Raw genomic sequence first — 15,010 nt, 5'->3', positions numbered from 1 at the left:
ATGCACAAAAAAATACTCACAAAACACATGACGACGACAAAAATATACTAAATTACTCCAAAAACACACAAACTGACAGAAGAGAAACAAAACAACAGTCAAAATATACAAAATAACAGGAAAAAACACAAAAAAATGACCCCAAAACTATACAAAATGATAGAAAAATATACAAAATGACAAAAAAAAAAAAAAAAAAACACAAAAAGTACTCCAAAAAACACAATATGACAACAAAAATGCATAAAATTACTCGCAAAACAGAGGTTTTTTTTAATGTTCTACTTGACACAGAAGGGTGCACCAGGTTAGGGTTAAAATGCTAAATGCTAAATGCTAAAAAAAACAAAAAAAAAACAGAGCTATTTCTTTAGATCATTTCTTCTTGTATCTGCCAAAAAATATTGACACTATAGATTTGAATAATTCCCCTTGGAGTCTGAATGCAGGAGAGAGGGTGTGTGATATTCTCCAAGTACTAACTTATTTTCAGATCCTCTTTTATCTTCATTTTCCCCTGTGTCGACAGCAGCCTTTCTTTTCTGCAGTTCAGGTTTTTCAACACCCGATAAACATCTCCACGTTTGTTTGTTTTTTACATCATCGTTCCGTCTGACTCCTCCGATAACGAACCGAAACAGTCACGCTAATGTAGGCACGTAGCCAATTGTTGTATGACACGTCACAACATAGTGTTCATGGGAAATGTAGGATTATTACAACCAGCGGTGTTGCCAGATACACATTACGTTTTAAAGTCTAAACACACACAAACACACTCAAGTTTCCCGGCGGAAAACAGCCCAATTTGGCAACAATCTTGCAACACCGATACAGACGCAGTAGTTTTTGTTTCGTTCTTCACCAGCCAAAATGGCTCGTAACGCTACATTGTTACGCGCCAAAGTTATTTTTTACCCACATTTGGCGGGTGTTAATATAAAGCCCTGCTGACATTACATAAACTGAGTGCAAAAGCAGCCAGAACTTCCTGTTTTTCACAAACTCTCCCTCCGCCTTCCCCCTCCCTCTCTTCCACACACACATAAAACCACCTCCTACCAACATGTACCACTAACTCCCACAACTAGAGAGCTTGCAGACTGGAGAAGAGGCAATGAAGAGTGGGGTGTGGTATCCGATGCTGGGGCTACTGGCTTGGCTCTGCTGCTCAGGTCTGGAGCCCGTTGGAGCGGGAAAGGTTCTGGTCCTGCCTGTGGATGGCAGCCACTGGCTTAGCATGAAAATACTGGTGAAGGAACTGGGCCAGAGAGGACATGAAGTCGTGGTGCTGGTGCCTGAAACCAGTATGTTGATTCAAGGCTCGGGGAACTTCAAGACTGAGGTTTACAAAGTTCCGTACAGCAACGATGAACTTGAAAGAAACATGAACAGTCTCAGGGAGTCTTTGTTCGAGAAACCACCTGAAATCACAGACATGTTCATCAATATCGAACGACTGGTGAACTTTACTTCCTTCCAGGAGAAAGGCTGTGAGAGTTTGCTGAATAATGAAGTGCTCATGAGTCAGTTAAAGGAAAGTGGCTTTGATGTGGTCCTCACAGACCCCTTCCTGCCCTGTGGGTCCGTCCTGGCTTACATGTTTTCCATTCCGACTGTTTATTTTTTACATGGACTTCCATGTGGTCTTGACCTAATGGCTAACCAGTGCCCTACTCCTCCGTCCTATGTTCCTGCAGCCTTCTCTGGTAATACTGACACCATGGACTTTAAACAACGAGTCAAAAACATGATCATGTATTCTTTGGAGACCTACATGTGCAAAATTATCTATGTCCACTTTGATAACCTGGTCAGTAAGTACTTAGAGAAAGGCATGACGTATAAAGATGTTTTAAGCCATGGAGCCATTTGGCTACTAAAAAACGACTTCACCTTTGAATGGCCCAAACCTATCATGCCGAACATGGTTCGGATTGGAGGAATCAACTGTGCAAAGAAAGCTCCTCTGCCAGCGGTGAGTTGCGTGTGTACCCCTAGGGGTACGCAATGGCACTACAGGGGGTACTTGAGAAAGAGAATGGTAAATTAACTAAGAAAATCATTAAAATATTAGGTTTTATCATGTTTATTTTTAGTTAAAAATTATAATAATGATATGGGAATTATTTTGGTTTGAAGATGAACTGAAAATACAAGGGTCAGTCTTGGTCACACACCCGGCGGGAAATGATCAAAACTATAAAAACAAATCAATTCAAGAGGCAAAATTCTACTTATTTACAAAATGAGATTATGTAAAATGTGTGTTATCACATCATTATGCGCTATAGAAATATAAAAAGAGCAATGTTGTAGTGGGACAAGGGGGGCGGGGGGGTGGACTAGGACTCAGAAATAAGAGAAAGGGGATACTAGAGCCAAAAGAGTTTGAGAACGAAATGTTATTTCTATAACTTCTGTTCCCTGAAGGAGAGGAACGAGGTACAACACATATAGTATGGGATATCACGCCCCCGCGTAGCCTACTGAAGAAACCTCTAATCACGCCTTTTAAGGCAGATGATCTGTGATGACATAAGTGAGGCTCCGCCTGCCTAATAAATGCGCTGTCATCACAGTCATCCTTCAGTTCAGTAGCCGCGCATCACTCAGCTGTGTAGCAGAGCAAAGAAGTGTTGTACCTCGTTCTTCTACTTCAGGGAACAGAAGGTAAAGACAACATTTTGTTCCCTTTCAGTCGATTCACTCGGTACAACACATATAGTATGGAACATGTATACATGCCCCGCAGAGCAGCTATGAACAGGAAACCAACCTCCTGCACCTCTAGTGCATGCTCGACCCAGTGGAAAGAACCGAATGGGCCACCGAAGGGACCGTTACATTCAGACAATAAAACCGAACAAAAGTGTGTGGTGATGACCAACTGGTGGCATCTCGTTAAGGAGAGGAGCCAGAGAGCTGTTGGTGGGAAGCAGCAAAATGAGGTCAGCCAGGATCATTGCCTGATAGGTCTGCAGCATGGTGACAGAGCTCAGTGCATGAGTGGTGCCTGCCTGCACTCTGTAGATTTTATCCAGCTGCAAGAAGAAGAATCTACAGTGCTTGGAAGGAAGCGATGTGGGGCCGCTCACGCCATGGTTGAGAGGGCGCCAGATATGCAGCCAGAGAAGGCTCCATAGGTGGAGGGTTGACTCAGCCAGCCTTTTCTGCTCCATCTAAATCTAGATACTGTCCATATCAGGGCCCCGTGACATGGGTCGACAGTGGTTTGTTCCATGTTGATTTTAACTTCGAGATAAAATCAGGGATCATGGGCAGGCTATTCTTAACTGACCTAGAATTGGGAGGGAGAAAAAAATCACTCCACTTCCAGTCTCTCAGCTGCACGGCGATACAGAGAGAAGAAAGATGTGTCGTCCTGGTTAACTGGGGCGGCAGCACATTCCCCAGGCGACAACGCATCCAGCTTATTCTCCGACAAACCATGAACGTCCAGACCAATGTCCAGTACGTCATCGTCCTCATGGTCAGCGTCTAGCTCTACCAGAGGCAGGTTAGAGCCCCCGGAGAACTCCGGCTCGACCTCGGCCAACCTGTGCACGTATTCCATGTGGTCAGCCCAGCTAGTAGCGGGGACTTTGACCACAGGCTCCTCATCATCAGACTCGGACGAAGCCAGGTCCCTAGACTCGGGTAGGAGAGGGTCAAGTCGTGAGACCGCAGCTTTTCTTAGAACCTTCTCCACAAAAGTGACCCGCCTTTCCAGGGTTGAATGCCGGAGCTGGTGACAAAATGCACAGGACTCGGGCTGCGTCAATGCTCTCCTGGCGTGGACTATCCCCAGGCAGACGGTACATGCTTCGTGCTGGTTCTTATTGTGCAAGGAGAAGTCGCACGCCTGAGGACAGGGGCGAACAGAAGACTTCTTCTTTGCTTTAGCCTTCGTGCTCATTTTGAAACACAAAAGCTTGGAGACAGAATTAGCACTCCGTGGGCAGCAGCTGCTAACACCAACCGGGCAGTTAAACTAATTCTAGGTAGGCAGTAGCCAAGGCAGAGACAGAGCGAACTCGCAGCAGCTTGTTTGCTCCACTCAGTAGAGGTGTTCTTTGTGAAGTGAAGAGCGTAAGTACTTAAGGATGACTCTTTATGAGGCAGGCGAAGCCTCACTTACGTTATCACAGGACCGCGTGATATCCCATACTATATGTGTTGTACTGAGTGAATTGACTGAAAGGGAACCACTGGTTTAGGTCATGCATGCTTTGAAAAAACACACAAATGGATCACATTTGAACTCATTTAGGGGGCGTTACTAAACCTGAACTGTGTGTGGTTGTAAATGCTAACTGGAAAAAGACAATGTTTTGCTGCAAAAGAAAATCAAGAATAAGTCAGACATTACAAGTTAGAACTTTTAACGTCACGCCTTGTGGTGTTATGCAACAAAAAGTTAAAGATGTAACAAAGGAGCCATTAAATCACGTTCACCACTTACAGGGAAGGAGAGAGTACCGTACAAGTATGATTAAGTTTTTGTTGGGGACTTTATTAAAATAGAACGATTATGGGATGGAATAACTGTTTTTTCTGCAAATGTGAAGCATTCAGTGCGGTGTGAAAGGAAACAGGCTGCTGGACTTTGGCCAGCCTGTATCTAATTAAAGAGGTGAACGGTCACATTGTTTCAACAGTTATTAGATACTCTTTAGACCACACGTCTCAAACTCAAGGCCCGGGGGCCAAATCTAGCTCTTTTAGACCATCAAAACTGGCCTGTTCAAGAAAGTAAAAATGATAGGATCCACAATATTTGCAGAGCTCAGTTACTTTAGACGCAGGATTTAACGATAAAAGCATTTATCTGGGGTTACTTAACTCAAGGGTTTATGTTATACATAACACTGATTCATTCTGTTATAACCACAATTCATTATAAGACGTTTCGGGTCTCATTGTGTTGTGCTTTCCTCTCCCTTCCATAGGATTTGCAGGAATTTGTGGATGGTGCCGGAGACGATGGCTTCATTGTCTTTACATTGGGGTCAATGGTCTCCAACATGCCTGAGGATAAAGCCAAAAAGTTCTTTGATGCTTTCAGGCAACTTCCTCAGAGGGTAGGGTGAACCCCATTGAACCAAATCAGGCAGAACCAAATGACTTTGTCCACTACTGAGATTCACTGCAAACGAACTGTGAGCCAACTCTTAGTTTAATAAAGCAAAGTTCTGTTTGTGTTTCAGGTTTTGTGGAGATACACTGGTGCACTACCTGACGACATGCCCAAGAATGTCAGGACTATGAAGTGGTTACCTCAGAACGATCTGTTAGGTGTGTTTAGCCTAAAGCAGTTAAAAACAACACAATGGCTGCGTTAGAAATGTTTTACTCTGTACTATACACTACAAACTCAATGGCCCTCATTTATCAACCTTGCATGAAAACGGGTGCAAATCTGAGTGCACATTGTGTCGTACTACAGGACCAAAGTATGACACATTCGTGTTTGGCCAATCCCAGCTTACAAATTATCGGGTGACGATAAATGCGAAGGTTGAATTTGATCAACATTAACATGATGCGCCCTCCTGTTTTGGATGCCCCACCCACTGAGGTCAAACAAGAACAGAAGCTTGGCATCCTTACCTAATGCGCCCTCAAATATTCCAGGTTCGGAGGCCCTGCCCACTGAGGTCAAACTAACATTGCTAAGAAAATAAACGTTTCCGAGATGAAAATCAGCATTTTCACAGCTGAGATGAAGTAAAACAAACTTGCTTTTTGGTAGTGAGAAAACTGGAATTTAAAGAGCTAATTTTAAACGCTCTGTGGAAGAGAATAACTGCAACTACACCAAACTTGCCATATTTTAACCTATTTTCATCACTTTTTCTTGCCATATTTTTGCTCCTTTTAATGCATTTTTGCTACAATACTCCCATTTCTGCCATTTCTCCAACAAATTTCACATTTATTTAGGTTTTTCGCTACAACAAGTACGTTAGTATGACATTTCGAACACAGCCCATGTGTTCACTTAAAAGCAGGCATACACTGTGCGATTTTTGGCTCATTTTGAGCCAATTTTCGACTCGTGCGAGTCTCTGCTAGATCGTGTGTCATGCATCGTGTCGTATACATGGGGTCACGAGAAGCGATTAACACCTCCCGATCAGCAATCATAGGGTCGTAAGGATTTCAAACATGTTTGAAATCCAGTCGCTCCTCGTGAGGGTATCGCACAGCTGAATCAGTGCCACAGACCGGCTTATGGTAAACGTTCACACTGCGCATGCGCGAACACGTGGGATCGCTGTAAAATTAACGGACTGTGTAAAATTGAGATTGACTTGACAGTACTGCCTACGTCTGTCCAGCCAGTTTCTGGTCCATCACGTCGCCGTCTTTTCTTTTTTAAAGCTCTTTTTGCTGAGAATTGCGAGTGTCTCTCCACTTCCGGGTTTTTCTTTTTTGTCTGTTTTAATGGCGATGCTTCAGTGTTCTTCTCCTTCTTCTTCTAATTTGTACGTTGCATTTCCGGAAACAAGACCCCGACGTGTCCTGTATGGACGTACAGTGTGAGCAGTCAGATTCGTGTCAGAATGTCGGTCCATACAGTGTGAGAACATGCATCGTACGCTGCGCACATTCGGGCTCTGCGTCTGAGTCGCACAGTTTGAGCTGGAGGTGAGTGCAACGATTGAAAAAAATCGCACAGTGTATCCCAGCCTTAAGCTGACCAATAAGAAGAAAGTTCATACTGATAAGGTTTTAAACAGTTTTAATGTACAGTATGTGTATGTGTTGTGTATCTGCAGCTCATCCTAATGCCAAAGTCTTCATGACTCACGGGGGCTCACATGGTATCTACGAAGGCATCTGTAATGGGGTTCCCATGCTGATGTTACCACTGTTTGGGGACCAGGGAGAAAACGTGCACCGCATGGTGAGCCGCGGCGTGGCTGAGACGATCGACCTGTTCAGTATGACCTCTGACACATTAGCGGCCACACTGAAACAAATCATCCACGACAAAAGGTAGGACATGGTTAAACAAGACTGTCTCTAAATGATGGTTTATGTCCTTTTTTTAAGGGAAATCTAAAGTAAAAACACACCTTTAGAAACCTGTTCTACCCTGTTTTCATGTCAGAGTAGTTTAGTTTCCTGCTCCCTCCCTTTGTTTTCTCAGCTAATGGGAGTCCCTTGACGTAAACGTATCATGTTTGAACATGTGCTTTGTGTTTGCTTTTCATTTACAGACAAACCTCAAATCTTTGATTTACCTATTTGGACCATATCTTTACTTTGTTCCAACATTGCAAAGCTTTGTGACATGATTGATTGATGAATAAACAATGAACTAAAATATAAGGAAACATCTGGCATCCAAGTAATGTAGAACAAAAATATTAAAAACCCCAAAAAACAATAGTAAGGCAAAAAAAAAAAAGAAAAAGAAAAGTCATACACTCAAAAACAGAGATAAGACGATCATAGTAAGGCAACAAAAAGTTCAAAAATATGACAAACACCAAAAAAGTGAGATAAGGCAACAGAAAGGGCAAAAATGTTCAAAACCCCATAACAAGTGTGAAGTCCATCATGAGGCAATAATAATGGTGGAAAAAATTATACATTTCCAAAAAATAGAACACCAAAATCTGTCCATATGTGGACTTATATAGTTTCCTTTTTGTTTGACTCCTTCTCAGTTACAAGGAGAAGATGACGGAGCTTTCTCTGATCCACCTGGACCGGCCCGTGCAGCCTCTGGACCTGGCCGCTTTCTGGACCGAGTTTGTCATGAGACACAAAGGAGCGTCACATTTGAGAGTGGCTGCACACGACCTAAACTGGTTCCAGTACCACAGCTTGGATGTCATTGGTTTCATTAGTGTGATAGTCATCACTGTGATGTTTCTGACACTGAAATGCTGCTTGTTTTGCACGCGTAAATGCTGCAGGAAAGCTGCAGCAAAGAGAAAATCTGATTAGAGTGTTTGTGTGTGTGTGTGTGTGTGTGTGTGTGTGTGTGTGTGTGTGTGTGTGTGTGTGTGTGTGTGTGTGTGTGTGTGTGTGTGTGTGTGTGTGTGTGTGTGTGTGTGTGTGTGATTGTGTGGAATGTTGTCATTATTGTGTGGATGGATGTTGATTGTGTGAAACTGTGTGGATTATAAAATGATGTAAGCTATGATTGTTAAAGCCATTTAGTCTTTGTTTCTTTAAAAAGGGAATGAATGTAGGTTTTTTTGTAATGGTTTTACAGTTGATTGTCCTTTTTTCTGCCTGAAATGTGAATAAAAATCTATGTTTTATTTAAGAATGCAACTTGTATTGTGATTTTTTTTTTTAAAATCCCAAGCTAAATGATGAAAGAAAGTACAGTAGGTTCTCTGTCTCTTCTAAGATGTCCGTCCGTGGGCGGAGGACCTTGGGGGAATCCTGACTTTGACAATAACTTTGCTGTGACACTCATATTTAACTCACATGCTGTCCATTTCTTCTGATTCACCTAGAGATGGTTCTGCTCCTTCATTGGAGTCCAGCTGTGTTTAATTAAACTGATTGGACTTGATTAGGAAAGGCTCACGCCTGTCAATATGAGACCTTACAGGTCACAGTGCATGTCAGAGCAAATGAGAATCATGAGGTTGAAGGAACTGCCCAAGGAGCTCAGAGACAGAATTGTGGCAAGGCACAAAAAACACATGAAGGACGCCCAGACTATGAGAAATAAGATTCTCTGGTCTGATGAAACCAAGATTGAACTTTTTGGAGTTAATTCTAAGCGGTATGTGTGAAGAAAACTAGGCACTGCTCATCACCTGTGCAATACAATCCCAACAGTGAAACATGGTGGTGGCGGCATCATGCTATGGGGTTGTTTTTCAGCTGCAGGGACAGGACGACTGTTTGCAATTGAAGGAAAGATGAATGCTGCCAAGTACAGAGATATCCTGGAAGAAAATTTCTTCCAGAATACTCAGGACCTCAGACTGGGTCAAAGGTCCACCTTCCCACAAGACAAATACCCTACACACACAGCTAAAATAACAAAGGAGTGGCTTCGGAACAACTCTGTGACCATTTTTGACTGACCCAGCCAGAGCCCTGACCCAAACCCAATTGAACATCTCTGGAGAGACCTGAAAATGGCTGTCCACCAATGTTTACCATCCAACCTGAAAGAACTGGAGAGGATCTGCAAGGAAGAATGGCAGGTGATCCCCAAATCCAGGTGTGAAAAACTTGTTGCATCATTCCCAAGAAGTCTCATGGCTGTATGAGCTCAAAAGGGTGTTTCTACTCAATACTGAGTATTCAGGGTCTGAATACTTATGACCATGTGATATTTCAGATTTTATTTTTTAATAATTTTGCAAAAAATTGTACATTTTAGTTTTTTTCTGTCAAGATGGGGTGCTGAGTGTACAATAATGAGAAATAAAATAAACTTTTTTGATTTTAGCAAATGGCTGCAATGAAACAAATAGTAAAAATTTTAAAGGTGTCTGAATATTTTCGTACCCACTGTAGCTTCAACAATTTGTCTCTGACCTAAAAATGAATGAGGTAATGATGCGTATTACCTATAATACACAGTATTTTATCTGCAGTACAATAAGAACATCCAGACCTAGAGCGCTATTTAGTGGCTTAAAGGAGAAACAAACTATAGCTGCATGTGTTGTCACATAGAGAATGAGAGGTAATCTATTACCTTCAATCAGTGCATGTTGATCCACAGCAAAAACTACTACATAAATTAATTCATTGTAAGGCAACATCTTTGTTTTTTTATTCCAAGTAAAGTCAACTTTTTTCTATTTACAGGTCAGACAATAAAAAAGGCAAAAATATGACAAAAAACCCCCAAAACAAAGATAAGACCACAAAAACGTTCAAAACTGCAAAAAAAAAAGTGGTAAGGCAACAAAAAGGATGAAATTGTGACAAAAAAACCCAAAAAAGAGATGAGGCTGTAGTATGGCGACACATTAATGAGAATCAGCCAAAATTTTATATAAGGCTATAGTAAGGCCAAAAAAAAAAAAAAAAAGGACAGTCATAGGTTTTTAGGTCATAACTTTCTTAACACAACCCTCTGCATTTCTCCTGGGTTGGAACTGATACAAGGAGGAGGATGTTTGTGCAACACCAATGACACGTGGGGGGGATTAAACTAGTGACCTTATGGTTTCAAGTCCACTGTAATATCAAATGTTTATGACTCAGTCTACTCTGCTCTGTAACTATTGATATTACAATGTGTGCAAACTTTGCTCGGTTTTCTTTTCATTCATTTCCCTCAACTCAGAGAAACAGTATTGACCTACACAAACTGGTCTTAATCACTGGTGTTAAGTGTGTATTTTCACTGCGTTATATATTACAAATATTAATTAGTTTGTTTAATCGGTTTAGTATATAGTAATATGTTTGAGCCTTATATCAGAAGAACTCTGATCTATAACTATTTAATGAATCGGGAGGAAAAAAGAAAGCAATAAAGGAAGGAATATACAGCATAATAACTATTTGTTCCTTATTCTTTATATTTAAAGTAAATTTCCTTCCACTACACTACGCACACAACTGTAGTTAGAGCAGCTGCAGTAAAAGCTGTATCTTTCAAAGAAATATCACCCTTTTTTAATCTGTGCATGTGCCCAATTCATGGGTATGAATTTTAAAGTCACGTACTTCAGGAAAGATAGAAATCAGACACAAGGAAGTGAGTTCTTCAGTTCCTCACACAGATAGAAATTATCTTTATTCTCTCAAATTCACAAAAAATACATTTCAAATGACATATAACATAAACTTTTTTTTTAAATGTATCTTTTGTGTTTTTAGTTAATCAGCAATAATTATTTGGTCAACTGCTGATTACAGTTTAGGGTCCAGTAGAAATAAATGGGAAAACTGCATCACGGCTGATTCGCAGCATCTTCCACTCACAGATAAAAGCAGTGGGATTCCTCTCTCAGCGGTTTGTCAGTCATAGTGTAAACTTTTGAAGTTGAATCGTTTTCTGTCTGTGAAACCAGCCATCTAAGAAGAAAGATATGAAAAGTAGAGATACAGGGGTCACAAAACAGACACACACACATTTATGATTTCAACAAGTTTGAATTTCCTTAGGTTTAAAATGGGCCCTCAAATATTGTGCTGATAACAGGTAAATGCAAAACATTACTCCAAAACACAGAAACTGCCAGAAAATAAACTAAAGTACTCAAAAAAAACAAAAACATAACAAGACAACAAAAGCACAAAATTACTCACAAAACACATAAGGCGACTACAAAAATATACAAGATTATTCCAAGAACACACAACCTGACAGAAAATAAACAAAACAGCAAAAATACAAAAGATGACTTTAAAAACACAGAAAATGACTCCAAAAACACACAAAATGACCTCAAAATGATAGAAAAATTACAAAAAGTACTCCAAAAAACACAATATGACAACAAAAATGCATAAAATTACTCACAAAACAAACAAGACAAATACAAAAATATGCAATATTGATCCAAATACACACATTGACATCAGCAATACCCAAAATTAACACAACTGTCCCTGGTTTAGAACATAGTTGGAATCGACAAAAATAATACACACCGGACTTGGATCTCTGGTAAAGTACCTCTTTTCTATAACCTAGAGGAGGAATATTAGAGCTGAGCATCATTGTACACAACACAGAAAAATTAGCTTCATGTAATTGAATACATTTCATGTCATATATATATATATATATATATATATATATATACTGTATATAATTCTAACCTTGTCAAAGAACCTGCTTAGTTTGACGGCATTGGAGGTTCCTGCAGCGAGGTATCTGGGGTTGGTGCAGTCCTGAGAAATCACAACACGGTTTTAGCAACAAATCACAACACGCTGCAAAAGTAACTCATTTAAGAAAACCATTGTGTGGTGGTGGCACAAAGTCTATTCAAACCAGAGAATGGCAACTTCTGACACAGCGGGGGCCACAAAGAATAATGACCAACTTCAGCATTATATTTGATGTAGTTTTGTATATTTGTGCCACAAAAATGTGATTCCCAGAGTCCCATTATCAACATTCATATTAGTGTTTGACCAATCTTTGCATTATATTTGTTGTTATCTGTGTATTTGTTTCCCCTCATTTTATATGCTTTTATGGTCTCCTTGTGTATTTTTCTGTCATTTTGTGAGTTTTTAGTGTCATTTTTTTAGATTTTTTTTGCTGTCCTTTTGTGTATTTTTGTTATTTTGTGAGTTTATAGTGTCCTTATTGTGTATTTTTGTTGTCTTTTTATTTAATTTTCTGTCATTTTGTGACTTTATAGTGTAATTCTTTGGGTTTTTGTAGCCCTTTTGTGTAATCTTGTGTGTATTTTTGCAGATTGTGAGTTTTTGGAGTAATTTTGCACATTTTTGTAGTTGTCTTATGTGTGTTGGGAGTCATTTATCGCACTAAATTATTTGCCCATGTTTGCTCTAAGAAAGTATATACAAATGTGTATATGTAGACACCTGATGGAAGAAGTAGTGAGTTTTAAATGTTTCCACTAGAGGTCACTATAGTCTCTCCGTTGCTACATTTGCCGCTACAGTAGTGAGGTTTAGAATTCTGCCATGTTGATACAAATTGAACAAATCTATATCTAATTAAATACAGAAATACAGATTCACAGGTTGATGTATTAGAAAATGAAATAAAAATTGGTCCTACGAGGTTGATTTCCTCTGCGTTAAAGTCTTCGGACAGAAAAGCCGTTCGTGTCAGAACTTCATTGCGTTTGGTTTCTGAGATTTGGTCAAACTTGGTGCCGATCAGCAGCAAAGGCACTGGATTCTCAGCAAACTGCTCCCTGTCATAGTCACTGCCAACAAACCATGACCAATATTATTACAGTATATTAGGTTTCTATAAGATATGATCATAATCACAGTTACTTTCTCTTTACCCGTTTGAAACAATGACTCCTGTTGGGGAGGAATCTTTGTTCAAAGCTTCCAGGGACCAGCGGTAGAGATTTTGAGAGGATTTCTTGTTTGTGAGATCATGCACCAGTATGATCCCTAGAGATGGGGAATTAATAAGAAAGGAATTATTTTTATATTTGCATCCTTTACATCTTAAAAGTTAACATTTTTCAGCTGAATTGTGATTTTTTTATTTCTGAAAACCAAGAAAAAAGGAAGGAAGAAGCACAGTAAACGTGTAAATTCAGCTAGTTTTTACCATTAACTGAATTGTAGAACACAGCCCTGGTGCTTTTGATGCTGCTGGCATTGCCAACGGAACCCCCAACATCCCAAAGTTCAATATAGAAGGTCTTTTCCTCTGGTGTTCCCTCCTTATAGTCCTCAACCTGGAGGAAAAGAAAAAATAAAACTTTAACTTTACTGTTAGTTTGAAGCGTTACCTTCAACACATTATGTGAACCTGATGTTTTCTTTGATTTTCTAATTATTTGGAGATTGACAAAAGAACACAGCAACATTCCCCCTGGTGGTCAAAAATTCAGAAAGTCTGTTAAAAACAATACATTAATTTATTAAGCCACTTATTTGTTATTATTAATTAGATGAATAATTTACAAAATCTAATTAAATAATCTCTTAATCTCTCTTAGCAACACTAACTTTAATAATCGTTATTGCCTTAAAAAATATCAGACACAATTTTTTTTGACATTGTGAACATTTATAGAAGCTCTGATTTTTCCATAAATAAAAAAAAATACATACGTAAATCCCATATTCTGTATTGGAGTTTATCCATTTCTGATTATGTTTACCTTTTATTCCATTTCTATTCTGTTTCATTGGCTTCCATTTACCATCAGACGTCATTAATGGCTTTTACACTGCATTCAATCCTGTCACACATGCTTAATATGGATAATTGAGTAAAAATCCTGCACTGAAATCATGCCGGATTTGACTTCTGTCTGTTTGCTAAAGTTTACACATTAAGCAACCCATTTTATGGTGGAAAATTGCGTGTAAATGGTTGATATTGTCCCAAAACATGGCTGATTAGTCTGTGTTGTATGGCTTTTTCCAGTTCCGGAGGGGAACTTGTCATATTGTGTATATTATGTCATATTCTGAATGAAAACCAACGTTTCTGTCTCTTTTCTCTATGGTTTCAGAAAAAATAAATGTGTGTAAATGTGGGATATTGTCCCAAAACATGCACGTGAGGGTGTATTCCATGTTATATCACAATTTAAAATAAAATGAGGACAGGAACATTTCTTAATCCATTTTTTAAGTTGACAAAATCTAAGATGGTAAAAAAAAAAAAAAAAGGCAAGTGCGCTTTAGTCCTTAACACCAGATTGCTGAAACAGGGAGAAATCTGACACTAGCAGGACAGCACACCTTCAGGACATGAGTATTATTATTATTATTATTTTATTTTTTTACACTTCTGACCAATGCTTACCCGAACATCCACAGAACATCCAATAGTCCAAGACGGATTCCCCAAAACCTGGTTCTGGCAAAGCAGATGGACCAAAGAAGATTTACCCACTCCTGATAATTAAGGAAAAAAGACATTTGATTAATAAAACATTCATTCTCAAAAGAGTTATTTGCTCCGTAGTGGTTTGCAAATTGTTATAATCTGCATTGGATTATTATTTATTTATAATTTAAACAAAGAAAGTGATAAGACATTGGTTTAAACTATGCTTTCTTTGCTCATCCGTATGTCATTATAATGTTTACGTCACTGAGACACATTTAGGTCAAGACGAACAGAAAATGTGTCCACGTAGCAAAAATCACTAGCTTAACACAAATGATACGTTTGTAAGTAAAAAATAATAATAATTAAATCGGTGGAACAAATAATAATAATCAAAACTCACCAGAATCTCCTAAAACTAATACTTTAACCCTGTCAAGAGAAGCCATTTCTTTACAGATAAATGTTGAGGAAGTAAACAGACATAACCCCGCCCATGTTTTCCTTTCTTTGATATGATTGGTCCTCACTTACCATCAAACCGGT

General features: G+C 39.3%; 2 protein-coding genes across 2 annotated transcripts; one reads left to right on the top strand and one right to left on the bottom strand.

Annotated features, from left to right (window-relative positions):
• Positions 1-1,043: 1,043 nt before the first annotated feature.
• On the top strand, positions 1,044-8,295 carry LOC114455353 (UDP-glucuronosyltransferase-like). Its single transcript, XM_028436543.1, has 5 exons — positions 1,044-1,978; positions 4,953-5,084; positions 5,211-5,298; positions 6,786-7,005; positions 7,683-8,295. Exons 1-5 carry the CDS (start codon positions 1,118-1,120, stop codon positions 7,963-7,965), a joined length of 1,584 nt encoding a protein of 527 aa, XP_028292344.1. The 5' UTR covers positions 1,044-1,117; the 3' UTR covers positions 7,966-8,295.
• A 2,411-nt stretch (positions 8,296-10,706) lies between these two features.
• rabl3 (RAB, member of RAS oncogene family-like 3) lies at positions 10,707-14,973 on the bottom strand. Its single transcript, XM_028436552.1, has 8 exons — positions 14,868-14,973; positions 14,438-14,529; positions 13,226-13,355; positions 12,948-13,062; positions 12,713-12,863; positions 11,776-11,847; positions 11,605-11,643; positions 10,707-11,025 (listed from the first exon to the last, which is right to left on the bottom strand). Exons 1-8 carry the CDS (start codon positions 14,911-14,913, stop codon positions 10,969-10,971), a joined length of 702 nt encoding a protein of 233 aa, XP_028292353.1. The 5' UTR covers positions 14,914-14,973; the 3' UTR covers positions 10,707-10,968.
• Positions 14,974-15,010: the final 37 nt, after the last annotated feature.

Source organism: Gouania willdenowi, chromosome 21, assembly GCF_900634775.1.
Source record: "Gouania willdenowi chromosome 21, fGouWil2.1, whole genome shotgun sequence".
NCBI classification, from domain to species: Eukaryota; Metazoa; Chordata; class Actinopteri; order Blenniiformes; family Gobiesocidae; genus Gouania; species Gouania willdenowi.
Note: the sequence above shows the minus strand (reverse complement) of the source record. Positions and strands in the feature narration are given on the sequence as shown.

What these genes read in the sequence shown, in the direction of transcription:
- LOC114455353 (XM_028436543.1), top strand. Translation starts at nt 1,118, where the DNA reads ATGAAGAGTGGGGTGTGGTATCCGATGCTGGGGCTACTGGCTTGGCTC. An exon ending in AGAAAGCTCCTCTGCCAGCG is followed by an intron (nt 1,979 to 4,952) that starts GTGAGTTGCGTG and finishes TCCCTTCCATAG; the next exon opens with GATTTGCAGGAATTTGTGGA. An exon ending in ACCTCAGAACGATCTGTTAG is followed by an intron (nt 5,299 to 6,785) that starts GTGTGTTTAGCC and finishes GTGTATCTGCAG; the next exon opens with CTCATCCTAATGCCAAAGTC.
- rabl3 (XM_028436552.1), bottom strand. Translation starts at nt 14,913, where the DNA reads ATGGCTTCTCTTGACAGGGTTAAAGTATTAGTTTTAGGAGATTCTG. An exon ending in ATTAGTTTTAGGAGATTCTG is followed by an intron (nt 14,530 to 14,867) that starts GTGAGTTTTGAT and finishes CTTAATTATCAG; the next exon opens with GAGTGGGTAAATCTTCTTTG. An exon ending in ACGCAGAGGAAATCAACCTC is followed by an intron (nt 11,848 to 12,712) that starts GTAGGACCAATT and finishes GTGATTTCTCAG; the next exon opens with GACTGCACCAACCCCAGATA.